This window comes from Phascolarctos cinereus, unplaced genomic scaffold (assembly GCF_003287225.1).
Source record: "Phascolarctos cinereus isolate Bilbo 61053 unplaced genomic scaffold, phaCin_HiC Scaffold_726;HRSCAF=1367, whole genome shotgun sequence".
In the NCBI taxonomy this organism is placed as follows: domain Eukaryota; kingdom Metazoa; phylum Chordata; class Mammalia; order Diprotodontia; family Phascolarctidae; genus Phascolarctos; species Phascolarctos cinereus.
This window is the reverse complement of record NW_027556098.1, coordinates 120,559,548-120,580,154: the sequence shown is the minus strand read 5'-3', so window position 1 is coordinate 120,580,154 and position 20,607 is coordinate 120,559,548. Positions and strand designations below refer to the sequence as shown.

At 38.3% G+C, this 20,607-nt stretch overlaps 1 protein-coding gene and 1 pseudogene across 4 annotated transcripts in view; both read right to left on the bottom strand.

Moving 5' to 3' along the window:
- The window catches only part of PAK2 (p21 (RAC1) activated kinase 2), a 109,208-nt gene that overhangs the window by 52,096 nt on the left and 36,505 nt on the right, over positions 1-20,607 (bottom strand). For all 4 annotated transcript variants that reach the window (XR_013482974.1, XM_078146759.1, XM_020986056.2 and 1 more), the window contains exons 2-4: positions 20,063-20,273; positions 1,375-1,475; positions 820-967 (exon numbers count right to left, since the gene is read on the bottom strand). Coding sequence is in view for 3 of the 4 variants with exons in the window: in XM_078146759.1 (XP_078002885.1) it covers positions 820-967; positions 1,375-1,475; positions 20,063-20,249 (436 nt within the window). In the remaining variant the exon portion in view is untranslated. The remainder of the gene's footprint in view (positions 1-819; positions 968-1,374; positions 1,476-20,062; positions 20,274-20,607) is intronic.
- On the bottom strand, positions 18,773-19,914 carry LOC110208179 (succinate dehydrogenase [ubiquinone] cytochrome b small subunit, mitochondrial pseudogene; annotated as a pseudogene).

Sequence of the window (20,607 nt, the reverse complement as noted above, 5' to 3'; positions counted from 1 at the left end):
CAATCAGCTTTCCTTTTATTTTATTTAAACTGTTATTATAAGCTTAATAATTATCAACAAAAACTACCAATCTTATCAAGGGATGGGGTGAACGACAAAGCCTAGGATCTCATCAGTAGAGGGAGTGCCTAGTGAGGGACTTAACTTTATCAAGCAGCCACTTCTCAGCACCTTAAGTCTCAGAGTTACCTTGATAACTAAAAGTTCAGTGACCTGCCCAAGGTCACACAGCCAGGATATATCAGAAGCCAAACTGGAACTTGGGTCGTCCTGGCTCAAGAGCCAACCATCTATCTGTTATACTACCATATAAAATATATAAGAAAATCTTACCCAACTCCTCAGCATATAAGGCAGAACAAAAAGAATTAATACAAAAATGAGCTTTCTACTGAGACTAGCCAACAATCAACTGATTACATATTTGATTATTACAGGGTACCTTTCATGACTGATTCCATACTGGTAGGAAGCCAACTTTTCAGACATAATATATTTTTTAATCTCTCTCTGTCTCTCTCTTTCCCCTAATGAAACATGGCAAAGTAGACAAGCCTGCTGCATGTGCCTGTCTATTACAACTTGTTTGCTCCACTGAACCCCTTAAACTATTTTGAGGAATCCCAGAGAGAAAAATTTGAGTAAAAAAAAAAAGGAACCTTTCATCTATGGATAAATAGATTAGTCCTAGAATTATTTTCTCCTTCATTAGCTACATAAATTAGAATCTGAGCACTTCCTTTTTCTCCCCTCATCTTAAATTTTACAACCTTATAAGGAAGCATCACTACCTTATTACAATATAGTCTAGTGTCTTACCAGGAGGAGTAAAGCTCAAATATTTCTGTTTCACTGTATTGGAGTCATAGAATTTCAGAACATCCAGCACAGCCTGGGGGTTCTTCTTTTGTTCTAGTTTGGTGATATTGGAGGTCTGCAGCAATCTAGCCCACTGTTCTGGCATTCCCTAAAGAAAAGATATTAATTGAACAGCACTGCCTGCTGACATGGAAAATTGTCATACATAAAATCAGTTGGATTCAATATAAGTCAAACTTTTACATAATGGCAAACATAATCATCCCTCAACTCTAGATCTGTCTTACTAGATCAGGGTGTCACAACTTAATTTCCTAGATTTCAACCTTGTCCATCTTCATTAAACATTTCTCTAAATATTCTGGACAATTAATAACAAATGACTGTTGAATTTTAGAATTTTAGAATTTTGCCAAGAAGCAAAAAAACAAAATAAAACAAAACCTAATAATTAAGAAATCATATCCTGGGAGAAAAAACTCAATTCTGCAAAGTAAAACTGAAGCACTAAGTTTCATAAGTGCACAATTAAAAACAGTAGCAAATTATACTTACGGTGAATTCTCCAGTAACAGCATCAAAGCCAACATGGATGGTGTGTTCAAAATCAGAAGGAGGAGAAATTTCTGGCCGCTCCTTTTCTTTTTTCTTACTTCCTACATGGGGGGGGGAAATCAACATATCTTTACTGAACAACGTTTTAAATTTGAAAAAATGCCCATTCTGTTGATAGATTAAAATAATTTTTAAAGCCTAGATAAAATTACTGGGAACAACAGATTTTCATGAAAACAAAAAATGACCAACAGAAAATAGCCTGGAACCTTACAGACAAGATGGAATTGAAAGATGGAAGGAAAAAAGGGCTTAACATAAAGAAGGGGAAAGAGTGACATGATTTATGAGGTAATAGGAATGAAAGGAAGTAGATTCATAGAATACTAGAGTTGGAAGAGGTCTTCTAGGTCATTTAGCCCAACAATTTACCTGCTAGATGAGCATCCTATACAGTAATAGCAATTATCTACTGGGCTCTGCTTGTATATCTTCAGTGACAGAGACTCTTAGTTACCAACAGAACAATCCCTTCCATACTGGAATCCAGAAAGATTTGAAGTACTTTCTGATTACTGTGAGAGAGGCTGGAGGCTGGTCCTACCTGAATATTGGGCAATTTTGAAAACAAGTAATGGGGAGAAAATGTCTCATTTTTCTATGAGCAGCCAAGTCCCAGGGCTCAGTCAACCCTTCCCTTGCTTCTAAAGCATCTGCCCTGTCACAGAAGGCATGCTTATGCCTACCCTCCCACCACCTTTGGTTCTGGGAATGAAAAGCCTCCATTTTCTGACTTCGCACCTAGTTTTCAACCCTTTGCAATAAAGCTTCTGACTTGAAATCATTCTCTCCAAAGTTACTCATGGTCTATAAATTGCCAGGTCTAATGTCCTTTTCTCAGCTTATTTATCACCCTTGATCAACTTGAAAAATCTGACACAGTTAATAACTCCCTCCCCTTCTAGACGGTTTCTTCTCCTCAAGTTACCCTAACATTGCTCTCAATTCTGCAGCCTCTCTGGTCACTCCTCAGTCTCAGACTCTAGCTAATCATCACTGTACCAATTTCAACACCCGAATGACCCCTAGGCTCTATCCAAAGACCTCTTCCTTTTCATTCTCTAAACACATTTTCTAGATGTACTTATCAGCACCCACATATTCAACTAACAACTCTATGCAGTTGACTCATGGATCTATATACCCCATACCAGCCTCTCTCTGAAATGCCAGGTCCATGTTATCAACTATAAGATCCTCAGACATCTCAAACTCAACCCATCTAAAACAGAACTCATTTTCTTTCTCCCCAAAACTCTCCATTCTTCCTTCCCACCTTTACAGAATCCCTAGATTCCTTCAAAGCTTAGCTCAACTGCCTCCTCTGACATGAAAGCACATCTTGATCCTTCCAGTTGTTAGAGCTCTACTTCCCTGAAATAACTTTACGTATATTTTGCATTTAATTGTTTATGTACAATCTGTGCTCGCATATGTGCCGGGCAGACAAGCATGTGTGTGCGCGCACACACACACACACACACACACACACACACACACACACCCCCTCTTAGATTTCAAGTTCCCTAAGGTTAAGGACTATATTATTCTTTTCTTTGTATTCCCAAGCCTTTGGACAGTGCCTGGCACATAGCAGGTGTTTAATAAATGTTCGCTAAATAAATTAATTAAATTTTTACCTGTTATTTCTGATTCAGAAAAATAGCCTTTTATTCTACTCATGTTGTTGAATAAATTATATTAAATACACTCGTAGTTGAAATATGTTCAAATTTTAACAGCTACCCAGAAACTAAACATAAGCATGTAAGCTGCTTGAGGGCAGGCACTATTTTTAGGTTTTGTCTTTCTATCCAAAAGCATAGTGTACTACATGTAAATAGGCACTTCAGGTGTATGCCTGAATTCAAACTGAATTTTTATCATTACTATAATTAAAACTTAAATTTATATTAAGACTTTTAAAGTTTTACAAAGTACATTCTTTACAATACTACAGTGCAATGGGACTGAGACATCTGGCACAATTTCAGATCACAGTATTTCAGGTTGGAAGGGCCATCTAGAGCCAGCTAGCCCAAAAAATACCTATATAGGAAGCCCCACTAAAATATCCCCCAACAGGTATTCAGTCTTTGTTTGAAGACTTCTAGTGAGGGGGAACCTACACATCATCTGCTAATGAAATCCACTTATCTTTAGACTACTTTAATCAATAATCAGTTTTTCCCTCATATCAAGCCTCAATCTGCCACCCTGAACCATATCCCTAATGTTGCTAGTTCTACTCTGAAGCTAAGCAGAACAAGTTTAATAAATGATCTAATTCATGACAGCCCTTCAAATACTTAAAGATGGATATCACATCCCTTTCTAAGTCTTCTCTGCTCCTGGCTAAAAACCCTTATTTCTTCCTTCAATTAGTCACCATACATCAAGTTAATGACGAGACACATACAAGTGCTTTATGCTTTATAACATGCTAAACAAACATTATCTCACAGAGCTAATTAGTGGCATGACAGAGGACTAGAAGACAGGTCTCCTTATCTCCATCTGGTGCTCTTTTCACTATCACATTAAATGCCGTATGTGATCTAATAGAGGCTATGTCTGTATGCTAAAATATTTTCAAAAGATATAAGTAAAATATATACTTATACTTACATAACTATTAATACGTGCACTAAAAAATAACAGGAATTACAGGTCATGCTGAAGTTTTATACAAGCCAATTAAGGGGGAAAGAAAGTGGCTTAAATTTTGATCATTTTGACAACAGAATTAGGAAGCCAAGAAGAAAACAGTTCAGTCTAAAACTGTATTTATTGAGAACTCTGATAACTTTAAAGAGGAAGAAAAGATAAAATTTATCATTGTCTGGAAAGTTGCCACAAGCAATTAGTAAGAAAAAATGTAGCATATAACATAATGATGAACTATGTCAATATCATTTTTTCTCTCTGGCAGAGATATGGTCTTAAGTCAATATTTACCAAGAATGCAAATGTATTCAGTATTATTCAGATACACACAAAACTCCAAAAATATCCTTTTCTGACCTTTACTTACTCTGAATAGATTTCCTGGGATAAGAGGACATTAAAGGAATTTTTTTTTTCTGAGCAGATATGGACTGAGGAAATTATTTAAGGTGGAAAGTAGAGTATTGAAGGAAAGCTAGCATGCCACCAAATAAGCATGAGACTACCAGAAGTTCAGTAAAAAAGTAATGGAATCATATCCCCAATTAATTAAAGGCAAAATAATTAGGAGGTATAAGTGATTTTAGGTCTAAAATAATACAAAAATGTAAAGAATGAATGATGCAGGATACCAGTATGCCAATGTAATGTTCCCAATCATTTCCAGGTGCAATGATCACAAGTTAACTTTAATATATAAGGACAATTTGAGAATATTCACTGACACTGGTGAACTTAGCCACCTCATTCTGGACAAGACTGAAGAAGTTTTCAGCATCACAGAGGTTCATCATTTATATAGCTTAGAAGGATAAGGTTCCTAAAGTAAAAGAGACTTCCTGACCACAGGCTGGTCTTCAATTTCTATTTCAGACTTCTAAATTGTACAAACTGGTTCAATGAAACTTTCTATGATTCTCTGGACTTTCCTTCAGTAGAGCAAAAAAATTTGTCGTGCTATCTGCTCATTCCCCAGGAGACTTATTTGTGTTCATCTACAACAAGGAGTAAGCTAGAAACACAGAAGAGGCTGATCAGAGCATAAGAACTAGTCTTTGATACCAGCCATCACCTCTCTAATTATTTACCCTTACTCTCCTCTCCCTATGCATGTTCCAGAATAAGACAGCCTTTCTCACAGTACCCTTCACTCCATCATCACTTCCCTTCTCCTTCAGGGACATTCCCTACTAATAACTATTCTTGTCTCTTTCCCCCACATATTGGCTCTCTTCTTGTTGGCTACAAAGAATCACAGATTTAGAGCTGCAAAGGTTCTAAGAGAGCATCTAGTCTAATCTCCCATTTTACATATGAGGAAATTGTGGCCAAGAGAGTTTAAGTGACCTGCCCAGTGTCATGTAACTAGTCAGTGTCAAAGACAGTATTTAAATTCACCTCATGGTACCTCCAAATCTATGTTCAGGTCTTTCCTACTCTTTAAAAAAAATCTTCTCTTGCTCTTACTATGCATTCAAGCTATCACTCTCTCTCCTACTTTGAATATTAAATCACTACAAAGAATAGTTTAAACTCCGTGTCTCCATTTTCTTACCGGCCTTTACTACCACTTTACAGAAGCAACTCTTTCAAAAGTTACCAATTGTTTCTTACTTATTCAGTATAACCAACTTTTTCTCAGCTCTCATCCTCCACTTTTCTGTAGCTCTTAACACCATTTAATATCTGTCTCACAATGCATCCAATCAGTTTATATTAAGGGATACTTGTATCAAAGGATGAGGCTGGAAGGCACAAAAGTTTATAATGTAATTTAATATAATATAATTTAAGAAGGATACAAAGAAGAACTGAAATATGTTAAGAGGCAGGCCACACAGCTATAAAGAAAAAACTAATACCAGATGTTTATTTATATGAATTAGTTCATTTTTCTTAAAAGAATTAGCCTCAGAACCTAATTTGATCGGCCCTAATTTTTGTTGGTTTGTTTAAAACAATCTATGCCTACTTGATGCAGTAGGTTAGGAAAGGGTACTACTAGATGTTATAAGGTCAGAAAACAGTAAAATGGCAAGGTTCTACATCACGCCTCAAACTAAACAATGCATTTGAAACTGAAAAGTCATTGTTGGACAAACAGGATGTTTTAAACATTACTGCACAGTTCTTGGAGCCAAGAACTAAAAGAATTATTTAAAAAAGAGAGAGAGTCTTAGGAAAAAAAGATACCTTGACTGCAACAGGGAGGAGCAAGAACCTGCATATCCCCTACAAATGTACATCTAGCTAGTCTATTGGGAAAAGAGTTTTAGAATCATTTTTCCATCTCATCATAAAAATGTGAGGCTTCAGTGTTCAACCAGGAGGAGGGGCGTGAGTCATGCCGCAGCAGCAGATATTTAAAGTACTTTAAAGTAGGTAATTCTAACATACTAACTCTAACATATCTAACTATTTACATTTTATTAATTTTAGGGGTTTAAAAATATATGGTAAGATTATATTTGCGCCATAATCCTAAACCTAAAATGATTCCTCCCTTTAACTGGAAGGACTCTTTTCCCTGCCTAATAAATCCAGCAGATAGTGTTTTTGTTCCTGACCCAGAAATAGCTGAAGTGTAGTACAACTAAGCTGTTCTACATAAGAGAAGTCACTTGTTTGTTAGAAACAGGCACAGAAGTATGCTATTATGACTTATCTTTGTGACATCAACAGAGAAATAAGGAAGGCGCTAAATGCACAGCCTACTGTTAGTCAGCGCCTTCCCTCCCTCCCCCACCTTCCTTTTTCAGACAAACTGATAAAACCCTTGGCCAGTCACGATGTTTTATGTGATGAAATTATTAAAATGACCATACTGTCTAGAATCACATTCCCAATCTAAAGAAGATAGAACTGATAAGCTAGCTACTTTGTAGTCAACTAGCATCTGAACTAGTGATCCTATTTTTACAAGTTTTGTTGTGGTTGATATCTTTGTAAACTATAGATATATCTTAATTAGGTATTTAGATGATTGATTTAAGAAGAAGTAACAACAGTCAATAAAACACTATATTTATGGGACCCAGAACAGAAATAGCTTTATTGTACAAAACCATTCATTAGAACAGTATTCAATATAATAGTATTTTTTCTCTCTACTGCTACTCAAAAACAAAAAAAACACATATTCTAAATTAAAATTAGTCAAAGAAATAGTTTTAGCTCAATCACTGTCAATGTTCCACTAGAGGGAAAAAAAAAAACAAAGAAAAAGAAAACCTTGTGTATCCTTTACCTGTAGTGAAAGGCTCTTAATTTGGCTGAATATGAACGCTGACTTATTTCATCAAAATGGTTACTGTAAAAAAGGTACAAGATAATTTTATCTTCTAATTTCTTTTTAATAATTAATGCATATATGAAACCTCTTGCTTTCTAACATGAAATGTTGCCTTTCATAAATAGGTTCATCAAGAACAATATATAAAAATATGTTCTTTTGAAAATAAAAATGAGATAAATTATTAATAACAACAACAATAACAGCTAGCATTAAAATAGTACTTTCCAAGGTTTACAAAGTGCTCTACAAAAATAGCTAGGTGGTTGGGCAGCTAGTTGGCACAGTAGACAGAGCTCTGGCCTTGGAGTCAAGAGGACCTGAGTTCAAATCTGACTTGACACATACTAGCTGTATGACCCTGGGCAAGTCACTTAACCCCAAAAAAAAGCCTCACCAAAAAAAAAGAAACAACAACAACAAAAATAGCTAGGTGGTGCTATGGATAGTGCTGGAGCTAGAAGGAGGCAGACCTGTGTTCAATTCCAGTCTCAGACACTTATTAGCTAATGTGTGACTCAACCCTAGGAAGGTCACTTAATCTGACTCAGTTTCCTCAACTGTAAAAGGAGGTTAATAATAATACATACCTCCCAGGGCTGGTCTGAGAGCTAGCTGAGTATTTTTAAAGTGCTGAGCACACAGCCTGGCATGTAGTAGCCACTTAATAAATAAGCCCTTCCTTCCTTTTTCAAAACCCTAGGAAGACGGCTCAGAAAACTGAGCAGATAGAGTTTAAGTGGCTTCCCCAGGATCACACAGCTATCAAGTGTCAGGTCTTCCTGACTCTAGCTCTAGAACTCTTATCTAATGTGTCACCCAGCTAGCTGTCCCTAGTGGAGAAATAGTACAGGGATGTTCATTTACTTATTCATTCAACTTTTATTGAGAACCCAAATTACATACTAGAGTACTGGAAAAATCCAAAATATCACCAAGCTTTCTAAGGAAAATAAAATCAAGTGAATATTCTCCCAATATTTCAGGTAAATTTCATAGCCTCCATATAATAACAACTTAAGTTAATTTGCACCTGAGCAAACCAAACTCCTAAACAGCTGAAATAAAAAGTGTCTGCTTGCTGACATCAAATGACAAAAACTTTAGAAGTCATACTGAATAACAATGTATTTTAATCACTTGCAGCACAGAACTCAACAAGGAGTAGAAAACCAGAGGCTATCAAGTACAGTTAGCTGATGAGCCAGAGAGACAAATTTTTTGTATAGGAGAATTGCTGACAGCTGGTCATTTAGGGAGACAATAATGAGGTTCTTCCATATCACTAAGTCAAAGAAGATTATTCATCCTGTTCCACCTAAGCACATCCTTCTGGACTACTTTTTCAGTGAAAGCACTTGCTGAAGACAGCCTTTTAGAGAAATTTCACTACAAAGGACAGAAAGATATAGGATGTTAGTTAGAAGAGATAGAAGGATCAAATGAGGGTTTTTTTCAGGATAGCAGAGACATGGGCATGTTTGTAGGAAATGAGCCAGTAGACAGGGAGAGACTGAAAATACGTGAAAGAGTGGAGATAACGGAGGGGACAATCTATTGGAAGAGACAGGACGGAATAGGACCACTTAACAAACACAGGAATTAGCCCTAGTAAGGAGTAAGGCCACTTCACGTGAGATGGGGATGAAGGAGGAGAAGGTGGCAGAAGGCACTGGAGTAATGGGAGGGGAGAATAGGAACTTCATGGAGAATGACCTAAATTTTTTCTGTAAAATATGAGACACAGTTCTCAGCTGAGAGAATGGGGAAGGCAAGAGCCACTGGGAAATCTAAAGAGAGATGAAAGAGTGGGATAGGATCCAGTCATAATGGCTCCATGATTTTTCTCTACCTTCATTCAGCAGCACATATGCGGGCATGAAGGCAATTAACAGTGGCAGCGATACCAGTCTGAGGCCTGGCTGAGCATAACTGGTAATATGATAATGGGGATAGGGATTCATGAGAGGATGACAGCAGAGAGTTGAACTGGTTCACCAAAGAGTCAAAATGACATGAAGAAGACAGTGGTTAGTGTAGGGAAGACTGGGAGAGCTTTGAGGGGTCAAGGGACTGGAGGATAAGGGTTGAAGAGTACATTATACAAAGGAAGACAGAGAGAAAGGTGAACAGCCAATAGGTTATAGTCAGATAAGGGGAATTCAGAATTCATGGGGGTGGTACAATGGTGGTGGCAAAGTCAAAGTTATGGCTTTTATGTGTGGCTGAGGTGGGGTGGGGTAAGGAAGCAGTTCATAGGAGAAGAGTAAGTTGAGGAACTGGGTGGTTAGGGTAATATGAGGGAAGAATCAATATATATTTTGAAATCCCCTAATATAAGAGCAGGAGTTGAAGAGAGAAAAATTCTAAGCCAGGCATCCAAGTCACTGAGGAAGGAAGGAGAGTGACACAGGAGTCTGTAGACAACAATTACCAGGATTTAGAATTGGTGATATGAATAAAACATGAATCTCAAAAGAAAAGAAGTTACTGAGTGAAGGAGGAAGGGGGAGAACCTAAAAGTCACAATGAGGGGCAAAGAGAATTCCAACTCCCCTGCCTTGACTGGTGAGCCAAGGAGAATGAATGAAGGTGCAGCTAGCATTCGAAAGCGTACAGGAAAATTGTGTCATGAGGGAAAAGCCAAGTTTCAGTAAGAGCCAGGAGACAGAAGTTCTAGATGAACAGATTTAATATGATGGGAAATTCATTGCCTATGAAACAAGCATTCCCAGAGGGCCCAGTGGAAGAGTTAGTTAGCCTTAGGATGAAACTTTGAAGAGAACAGGAATGAGGAATCAGGTGTTAGGTAGTGTTGAGTGGGGTTTGGATAATGATATACAGGAGTTCAGAGTCACTGAATAAACACAAATTCAAATAGACTATCCCACAATCATTAGAAATAAAAGAGAATGGAGTAGTATATTCTCAAAAGAAAAGGATTTCAAGCTGCAATACAAAATAACAAGTTTTACACAAAATTAAGTCTAACCAGGAGATGGACAAATGCTAAAACCACCACAGTAGGGAGCCAGGACCTTTCCCCTCCCTCATCCTATCCCAAAAGGCACCCACAAGAACAACAATGGAATCCTTTCCCTCCCCAAAGCCAATCCCTATTATCCAGGTGCCACACAGACCATAGATCTAGAGCTAGAATGGTCTCAGAGGCTATCTTGTTCAGACATCCATTTTTGGTTAGATGTTGACCATTTTCCAATCATTACTTCTGCCAGAGATAACTAACAGTCCAATTATCCTGTGAGCCCTCAGCCCACTAGCCCCTTTCCATAAATGGTCAGAAACTATCTGCACTGCTGTTTTGCCAGCTATATCCTAAGTACCAGCTATAAATGCTGTTTGCCCTAATTATCATGTGAGCTCCTAAACAGACCCTATCTTACTTTTATATCTGTATCACTACCACTCAGCACAGTAGTAGTTAGCACATAGTAAGAGCTTTTACAAGTGTTTCTCCATTACAACAACAAAGATGAACTTTCAACAAGAGATTTGAGTCATTCTTCCAGGAAAAACCTAGCAGTGAACAGAACATTCAACTTGTAAATACTCCCAAATAAAAGAAACAAAAGATATGTAAATTAAATGCAATGATCAAGAAGATTAAAGAAAATCTATTTTTTCCATGTTTATAATGTATTTATTAAAAAAGAAATTGAACTAATGGATTAAGAAAAAAAACAAAGATCATCAAAGGACAAAAAGGTTCTAAAAGCTAAAAATTTAAATGAAAAAATCTAGATAAGAGGAGAGATAAATAAATGGTTGTCCTTTCTCGAAGAGTACCAAAATGACAGAGTCAAGCTACAGTGTGTCTGACTGTGGTTGATAAGACCAACAGGAGCTCATTAGGCTCTACCACAGGTTGGGAACAAATAATCCATGTGAATGAACATTTGGGGTGAATTCTCTAAATCTACACATCTCAAGTTTCTTTTGAGCTACTTCAATTCTGCTTTCCACATGTAACACAGCACTTTCCCTGATGAGGACATGCTATGTTGGGTAGTCCCATGCCATTATCTCCCATGTCACACAATCAATTCCAAAGTTCTTCAGGGAGACCTTGAAAGTGTCCTTGTATCGCTTTTCCTGACCACCATGTTAGCACTTGCCTTCTGTGAGTTCTCCGTAAAATAGTCTTTTAGGCAAATGTACGTTTAGCATTCAAACAACATGGCCAGCCCACTGGAGTTGCATTCTCTGTGAAGACTTTGAATGCTTGGCAGTTTAGTTCAAGAAAGGACCTCAGTGTCCAGTGCCTTATCTTGCCTGCTGACCTTCAGAATCTTCCTAAGACAATTCAAATGGAAGCGATTCAGTTGCCTAGTATACTGTCCAGGTTTCACAGGCATACAACAATGAGGTCAGCATAACAGCTCTGTAGACACCTTCAGTTTGGTAATCAGTCTAATACCTCTTTTCTCCCCACTTTCCTTCAGAGTCTCCCAAACACTGAGCTAGCTCTGGAAATGCATGCTTCAACCTCATTGTCAACGTGTACATCCCTGCAAAGCATACTGCCAAGGTAAGTGAACATATCCACGGTATTCACAACTTCTCCATTTGCTGTAACCGATGGTTCCACAAAGGGATGTTGTGGTGCTGAATGGTGCAGCACCTGTTTTCATGGTGTTAACTGTTAGGTCAAAATTAGCACAAGCAGCAGAGAATCTTTCCATACTTTGTTGCACCTCAGTTTCAGAAGCTGCATTGAGTGCACAATCATCTGCAAACAAAAAAAATCACATACCAATACTCCCTCCCTCCACTTTAGTCTTAGCTTGTAGCCTTTTTAAGTTGAATAATTTGCCATCAACCAACAATTTGAGGCAGCGGACCTTGATGCTGTGTTCATCCTCATTTGAAGGCTTTTGACAACATGGCTGTAAACTACTTGCTAAAAAGCACGGGAGCAAGCACATGGTCTTGTTTCACTCCACTGGTGACTGGGAAAGTGCAAGAGCACCGTCCTTTATCCAGAACCCAAGCAAGCATGCCATCATGAAATTGATGTATAATACTAATGAACATTTCTGGGCAAACAAATTTTGACATAATTTTCCATAAGCCCTCACTCACCACCTCAAATACCTTGGTCAGATCAATGAATGTTGTGTACAGACCTCTATTCTGCTCCTGACATTTTTCCTGGAGTTGTCGGGCAGCAAATACCATATCAATCATTCCTCAGCCCGTTCTGAAGCCACACTATCTCTCAGGTAGATGACCATCTCCCAGGTGAAGGTTCGGCCTATTAAGGAGCACTCTGGCAAGAATCTTACCAGCAGTGACTAAGAGCGATCTCCCTGTGACTGTCACAGGGCAATCTATTTCCTTTATCTTTATAGAGATGGACAAGGGAGGTGTCCTTGAACTCCCAGAGGATAACCTCTTCTTGCCATATAACCCAGAAAATTTCAGTCAGCTTTTGCATAAGAAATGGACTTCCCCCCCCCATCTTGTAAATTCCAGCTGGATGTGAATCAGCACCAGGTACTTTGCCATACGAGAGGAATCTAACAGCATTCAAAACGTCTTCTTCAGCTGTAATTCATCTAGACTGACTTCAACCTGAGGTCAATGGCTTCAGCACTGATTGATGGAGATCTGTTAAGAACATGATGGAAGCGTACAGCCCACCTCTCTAGGATCATGCCCTTATCACTAATCAATATGGCTCCAACAGCACTAAGTGGTTGAGATGCACCACATGTCTTTGGCCTATAAATGGCCTTCAAGGCATCATAAAAGCACTTTGGATTGTTACTGTAAGTGTAAAACTGAATTTCATCTACCTTCTTACTGAGCCAAGAATCCTGCATTTCTCTAACTTCATTTGTACTTTACTTTTGATGGAGTTAAATGTTTTCTTCTTAGAGATGTATGAACTATCCTGCTGGTAAACCCTGTAGAACTCTCATTTTTCATTTAGCAGCTTCTGAATTTTCCCATCATTTTCATCAAACCAGTCCTGATATTTGCGAGTGTTCTGACCCAGATGAGCAAATGCAGTGCTGCACACAAAATCTCTGAAAACTACCCACTCCTTTTCTACTTCACTCTTGGTGGCCAACCACGTGTTGACTGAGCAGCACTCTAATCTGCAGACATTAAGTATTTGGGTAGTCATTTTGCCTCGGGGCCACTGCTTTTGTTGAATGAAAATATTTAGCTTGGAGAAGATAAGTCTATGACCTGTCCAGCACTCTGTACCACACAATGCCTTAGTCACTCTCACATCCTGTCTGTCTCTCCTCCTTACAATGACACAGTCTATTGAATGCCAATGTTTGCTACAAGGGTACATCCAGAAAGTTTTATTACATTTAGGTAAACAGAAGACAGTGTTGGTGATGAGGTCATGAGATGCACAAGTCTTCAGTAATAAGTGTGACCATTGCTGTTGCTCTAGGGATGAGAACCCAAGATTCCTTCTAAGTGAAACATTTTTTGTGGAAGGGATAACACAGTGGGAAAATATGTGATGGAGAGAAAAGAAGCAAAAGACAGAAAGGAGCAGGAAATTCGAGGATAGCCATTTCTTTAGTCTCAATAAGACTGAATACTGTGGGAGAATGGGATAAAACTGATGTAAGGGAGAGCTTCAGATGGAGTTGGTGCTAAGGTTAAAGAAAAGGATGCCATTAAAGAATATTCACAATACATCAGTGATGAGAGCAACGGGCCTTATAATGAGTTTTCCCTGTGAGAAATTTAAATTTTAGGAGGCTACCTTCTCCAAGAAGGTTGGCTTTGCCCCACAAAGTTACAAATCTATAACCTCAGAAATCCTACCTTAAAGGGCAGAGAGAGAATAAAAAGGAAACAATAAAGTATAGAGCCCAGGACAGACTACTAGGGAAGAGAAATTAAGGAAGAAGGCTTAAAACAAAGTGAAACATAGAAAGCAGTAAAACACAGAACACAGTAAAACATATCTACGGTTAGAATGAATTTTAGCAGTTTAATAATCCACAATGGAAAAACTTCATGGATTAAGAATCTCTACTGCACAATCAACAAACAGAACAGAGAGCTGGTCCAGCAGTAGAGACCTCTTAGAGCAGTCCTATGGACAGGGGCCCACAGCTGAATAGATAGAAAAGAGAAGTTTGGACAGAATTTGATAATCTGTAGAACACTTTCAATAATTCCAAAGATTCTCCTTGAAACAAAAATCCATCTTTTTAATACTACACTGTTCTAACAGTGATGCCATATAGCCATAAATCACAGATTGACATAATCTATAAAGAATAAAAATTGCCCTAGGGACAATGGAGAGGTATGGCAAGCATAATAGGTTACAGTAAATAATTAGTGATGATATTCACACAAGCAGTTGGTTGGCTGGTTGTTGTCCTTCGTTCTCAAAGAAGACCAAATGACAACTATATACTGGAGTCAAGATACAGTGTGTCTGACTGTGGCTGATCAGACCAATACAAACTCAGAAGGCTCTACCACAGGTTGGGCACAAATAGTCCATATGAACATTTGAAGTGGAAATGTTTCTAAATTCTCGAATCTCACATTTCTTTTGAGCAACTGCAATTCTGCTTTGTTCAGAAAACACAGCACCTTATTTGATGCAGGCACACCATATTGGGCAGTCCTCTGCCAGTGTCTCCCATGTCACAAAATCAATTCCAAAGTTCTCCCTCTCACCCTTTTTCCATGTTCTTGTAACTCATGGAAACTTGGTTCCCTTTAGAAGACTTTGCCTTACTGGCCGCCTCCTCTACAACAATGTATACTTTCTCTCATGCCTCCCAACACCCTGAGCAAGGAAGATTTGGAACAGGCATACTCTTTCTTGCTACTCACTACTACTTCCAAACAGACCTACTTTCTGTTGCTATTACTCAGCAATCTATCCATTTGTATCACCTTATCTAGATCCTGGTTGCAGTGACCTGCAGTACCAGACCAGTTCTCAGGTCATTCTTCTCCTTTTTCAAGGCATTCAGCACCTAATTAACAGTCTTCCTCTTTATCCCAATCCCTGCCCTCATACTTGGGGACTTCAACATTTATGTTTACACTTCCTCAAACATCCTCACCTCCCAGTATATCACCCTCCTCAACTTACACAATCTATATTTTCACTCTACCTCAGCCATGTACAAGAACAGGCATATTAGTCTTTACCTCACCCATCACCCATAATTGTTTCACCCCCAAGGTACGGAACCCTGATATTCTTTTCTTAGACCGTAACTTATCCTTCATCTTTTCCTCTGCCTCACTCATTTTACACATACTCTTCCTCAATATCACCTATAGTCCCTCCAACACTCTACCTTCTTAGTCCATCACTCCCTGCTCTGGTCTCCTTCTGCCATCTTGATCCTATCATCAACCATCCCAGTTTCTATTGCTCTCCCCTGAAATCTCTTATCCCATCACCTTGCCAATCCCAACCCTGAGTTATTACCTGTACCCACCTTCTCACACTTACTTTTATGCTGAACCCAGAAAGTCACAACAGTTATGATGTATAATCTCAAATGGGCCTTCACTGCTTCACATCAATTCTTTTTATGTTACCTCACAGCAACTGTTCTGAACCTTTTCTACTCTCCTCAGGCCACCTACACAACCCTCTCCTCCTCTTTTATCTCCCTCCCTCTCACTGGAGGAAAACTTACTTCACAGTGTACTGAGAAAACCAAGTCCTCTTGTTGTGAGCTCCTTATTTCCAACTTTCCACCTTCTACTGGCACCATTAATCTCTATTCTCTTCCATCTCCTTTGGGAGCTTTTTTCTTAAGGTGATTTCTCCTATCTCCTCTCCATAATTTTCACTCTTTTACTTCCCAAAAGTTCCTTCTTTGCTATATACAAACATGTTCATATCCCTCTCATTTATTTCCCCAGGTAACAAGTATTTTTTATTAATCTGTTTCTCCCACTAACCTCCATTCCCCCACTAAGCAAATTAAAAAAGAAAATAAACCCAAAAAACAAATCTTTTAATACACATCTATATAAAATTTTAAAATAAATTCCCACATTAGCCATTTATGAAAATAAATGTCTCCTTCTGCATTTTAAGTTCCTCATCTCTCTGTCAGAGGTAAGCAGTATGTTTCATCTTCATTTTTTTTGGATTTACAGTTTAGCATTATGTTAATCAAATTCAAAGTCTTTCAAAGTTGTTTTTCTCTTTAATGTTATCATTGCTCCAACTTATCTTTCCAGACTGCGTTCCCATTATTCTCCCTTATCACACTGTGCATTATTCTCTCTTATCATCCTGTGTGTTCCAGTCAAACTGGCCTACTTATCATTTATAACATTTGATCTCCTACTTCTATTCCTTTGTTAACCATATCTGAAATGCTCTCCCTTTTTACCTTTACCTCTTATTACGCCTAGCCACTTTCAAGAGTTAGCTCAGGAAGCATCTACTATGCCACCAGGTCTTTCCTGAGCACCCACCTCCTCCCCTTTTTCCCTTAGGCCTTAATGCTCTCCACCACCCCATCCATGTTATTTTGTATTTACTGATCTGAATATCTATTATATCTTCTAATAGCACAGAATCACTTTGAGGGCAGGAACTCTTACTTTTCTCTGGGTCTCCAAAGTGCCTAGCACGGTGCCTACCAAACATTACCAGTGACTAATAAATACTTGTTCAATTGAAGGGAATAGAGGACACACAATTTCTCTAATCTGCCAAGCCACTTGGTTTGGTCCTTTCCTATGAGATACATTTTAAACTGTATTATAACTACATATATATAGCTCTCCTTCCCCAGATGACAAGTTTCTTGAGGATAGATTCCACATCTTGCTTCATTTTTGTATTTCCAACCTCTAATAGAATTCACTACACATGGTCAGGCAATTAAAGTCGGGAAGTAACTGTAAGGTGGGTCTTCAACTAAATGCTAAAATCACCAAAAACAAGAGAAGAGATCAAAGGGAAATATGCAAAGGCAAGTAACCTAGGAAGGTAAAAGGGAAGCCAATCAAATATGGCAGCAATGATTTAGAGTATAACATAGTTGGATGTCAAATACTTTAAGTGATGAAAAGAACGTAAGAAATGAGAGAACAGTAGTCTGGAAAAGGCACTGCAGAACACTGGATCCAATCCTTTCTTATGTCCTACTAATTGAGGGTGTCAAAGAAGACGACATTACTGTGACACATGCTAAGCTGGAATGCGTTAATTTCAGTTTAGGCAAAAAAGAGAAAAAAATCATAATTAAAGAGTAGTTTACCCAAAAGTCTGTCAACCCACTGAGCTCCTTTAGCTCTTAATGTTTCTATCATTTAAATTTAGCATTTAATCCATATATGGTCTTATAGTGTTAATAAAATCTCATTATGTATATCAGGCCCTAAAGAAACCATAAAGTCTTTAAGTGAAGGACATTCTATATTTAACAGAAGTCTGCAAGCAGTACGCATGCAATACATATTTATTGATTTTTATTCTTTACATATTTTATCTTTCTTTCGTATACCTAACTATGCCAAAGAAAATAAGGCACTCAATAAATATTTGTTGAAGTTCCATTCTTTTTCCTCCTCCCCATTCAAGACCAAATGGGTGAGAGGAAGAGAAGTGGAAAAAAAAGTGTCCAATGTCAGGCACAATGGGCAAACAGATGACTTCTATTTGCCATCTAAGCATACACATCTCTAAACCATACAGTTATGGTTCACTGAATGGCTATCAAAGCACACCAGCTTAGAGCCACTGTCAAGGACAACTAAGGTCCTTGAAAGCAGGCCCCTGAATCTCCTCTAGTAACAGAAGTGTACAGACTAGGAACTTACTAAATGTTCTATAGATAAGTGAATTCTAATTCAGGACAGTCAATATCTTAAATAAAAGAGGCATATAACTCTAGTATGGCCTTCTAGCAACCTAAATCTATACATCCCTCCCATTTCCTACTCTTTTTCCTCCCACTTCATCCCTTTATGCCTGCCTAGGCCTATAACCTGGCTTCTTTCTTTGTTCTTGTCCTGCTCTGGTCTAAATTCAATTTTGTACTCTGATATTGATGCCAAATTCATATCCTTTCTTCTTTTCAATACACTTCAAAAATATACTTCTTCCATGATGACCCAAAACGAGAAATGTTTTCCCTAAAGTCAAAAAGAAGTGAACAAAATACTGAGAAAGAAAGAAAAGAAAAGGACACTGTACATGCTTCAGTTTGTTCTATGCTTCTGCTTGGTCTGCAATCCTTTCTCTATTCTATAACTTCTAACTTTTCTTTTTTATTTTTTTCTTATAAATTTTTTATTATATGAACTAACAAAATGTCTTCTTTTCTCAGTATTCCCAAGAACAAGAAACATTTTAAGAGGGACAGACAGGGCTGCGGACCAATCCAGTCACAACAGAATGATGAATAACTGAATTCTTAAGAGATCAGTAAGTTGAAATGTGGCAGATATAAATCTAGCGAGATCCTGAGACAACTTAGTAACTCTCAGAACTTGGAAAACAAGCTAATCTCACAATTTCCTTAATCTAATCCTTCTTGGATTATATTCCTCATAGAGACCAATTAGTGAAATAACTGTGCTTGACTGGAGAACAGGTGAGGTCTCATCAGTGGAGTTCATTGCTACTTTCCTCTCATTTTCATTGGTAATAATATGATAGAGCAGAGGCAATAGGTGTACAATCATTTCTGTTCCCAGGAAAGTCAGAGGCCCCACAGTATGGCAACAGCTTTGCAGATGCCCACATCATGATAGTTGAAATGGCAAAGTCCTGCAAAGGTCACAGCTGAGAGCATCAAGAGACTTGCACTGGCTCCTTTTACCAACTTGTCTTCATGAACATAGTAACAACCTGTCCAAAACTCCAGTAACTATGGAGGGTAAGGACTGCAGCCAGTGAGTAGTTCACCACGGAACTCACGTACAGACAGGCAGCTGGGAGCAGGCCCAGCAGCAAGACACCGATGGCTCTCTCACTAGTCCAGCATAGAGATTCAGCCTTAGAGTTAGAGCTACAGCTGGCAGGCAGGTGAATGTGCCGTCCTCCAGGGGCAGGCTGGTCTGGAAGAGATGCTGAGATGAAGGCGTGTCTGACCACGAGGGCACCCAGGGGTACAGCTAGGCCCCGCTGAGCACAGCTTAGAAGGTTCAAGCGCCCCAGCGCCACAGCCGCCACCAGCGTCATGTCTGCCTGAAGCGCTCAAGGTCACTTGCTGAACCCAACTTCTAACTTTTCAAGTAAAATTAACAAATACTGAGCAACTAATATGCTTTACTGCTTGGCCTAACCTTTATAATCTCCTGAATTTTCAAGAGGATCACGAGTTTTAACAGTTCTCATTAACTCGTCAGGTGGCATGCCCATCAATTATTGCCCTAGTTCCAAGTACTGGAAGGAGACCAACCCAGAGATGTACTATCATACACTACATGATATTAAGTAGAGTAACAGGAACCACTTAAGCTTAAGGTTGTATTTCTATTCTTGTATATGACAAACAGTTGGAAATAAACTCATACAGTAGAGCCTCATCCAAAATTCCAACTTACTCTTACTCTTTCCATTTCTTCTTACTATAGAACAAAGCAAAATGAGTGTCAATGTGACTCATAAATACCACATAATAATGTAGTATTCATACTCACCCCTTTACCACAGAACCTTACCTTTCTCAGTGCTTGAAAATATGGAGATGATTTTATTCCTAGGCTTTCTTTCCTCTGGAACAGATGGCAAAGGTTTCAAACTATGGTTAGCTGACAAAGGGTCTTTGCCTCCAGTGCTAAAAATGGTACTGCTCATACGGACAGGAGGCGCTGGTGGCTTGTCTTCCAGTTCTCCGTTATCAGACATGATTCAGAGTGATTATACAAAAACCTGAAATAGAACAAAAATACACAAATAATATCAGGAAGGAAAACCTTTGAGAAACATGGAGATTTCTTTCTAGTAAAGAACATAATTTTTATTTTAAAATTAATATACCTCTCTTAAGGAAAGGCCACTAATTTATTAGAAATATACTTTCTACAGAAAATCTCAGAGTTGGAAAGAGCATCAGAAATCATCCAGTCCAACCCATATATGAAAAAAAAAATTCCTTTCTTCAATTGACCTGACACATGACCAACCTATGTTTGAAGATCTCTACTGAGGAAGAACCCAAGCCATTACGCTTTTGAATAGCTCAAATTACTGGGAATGTTTTTTT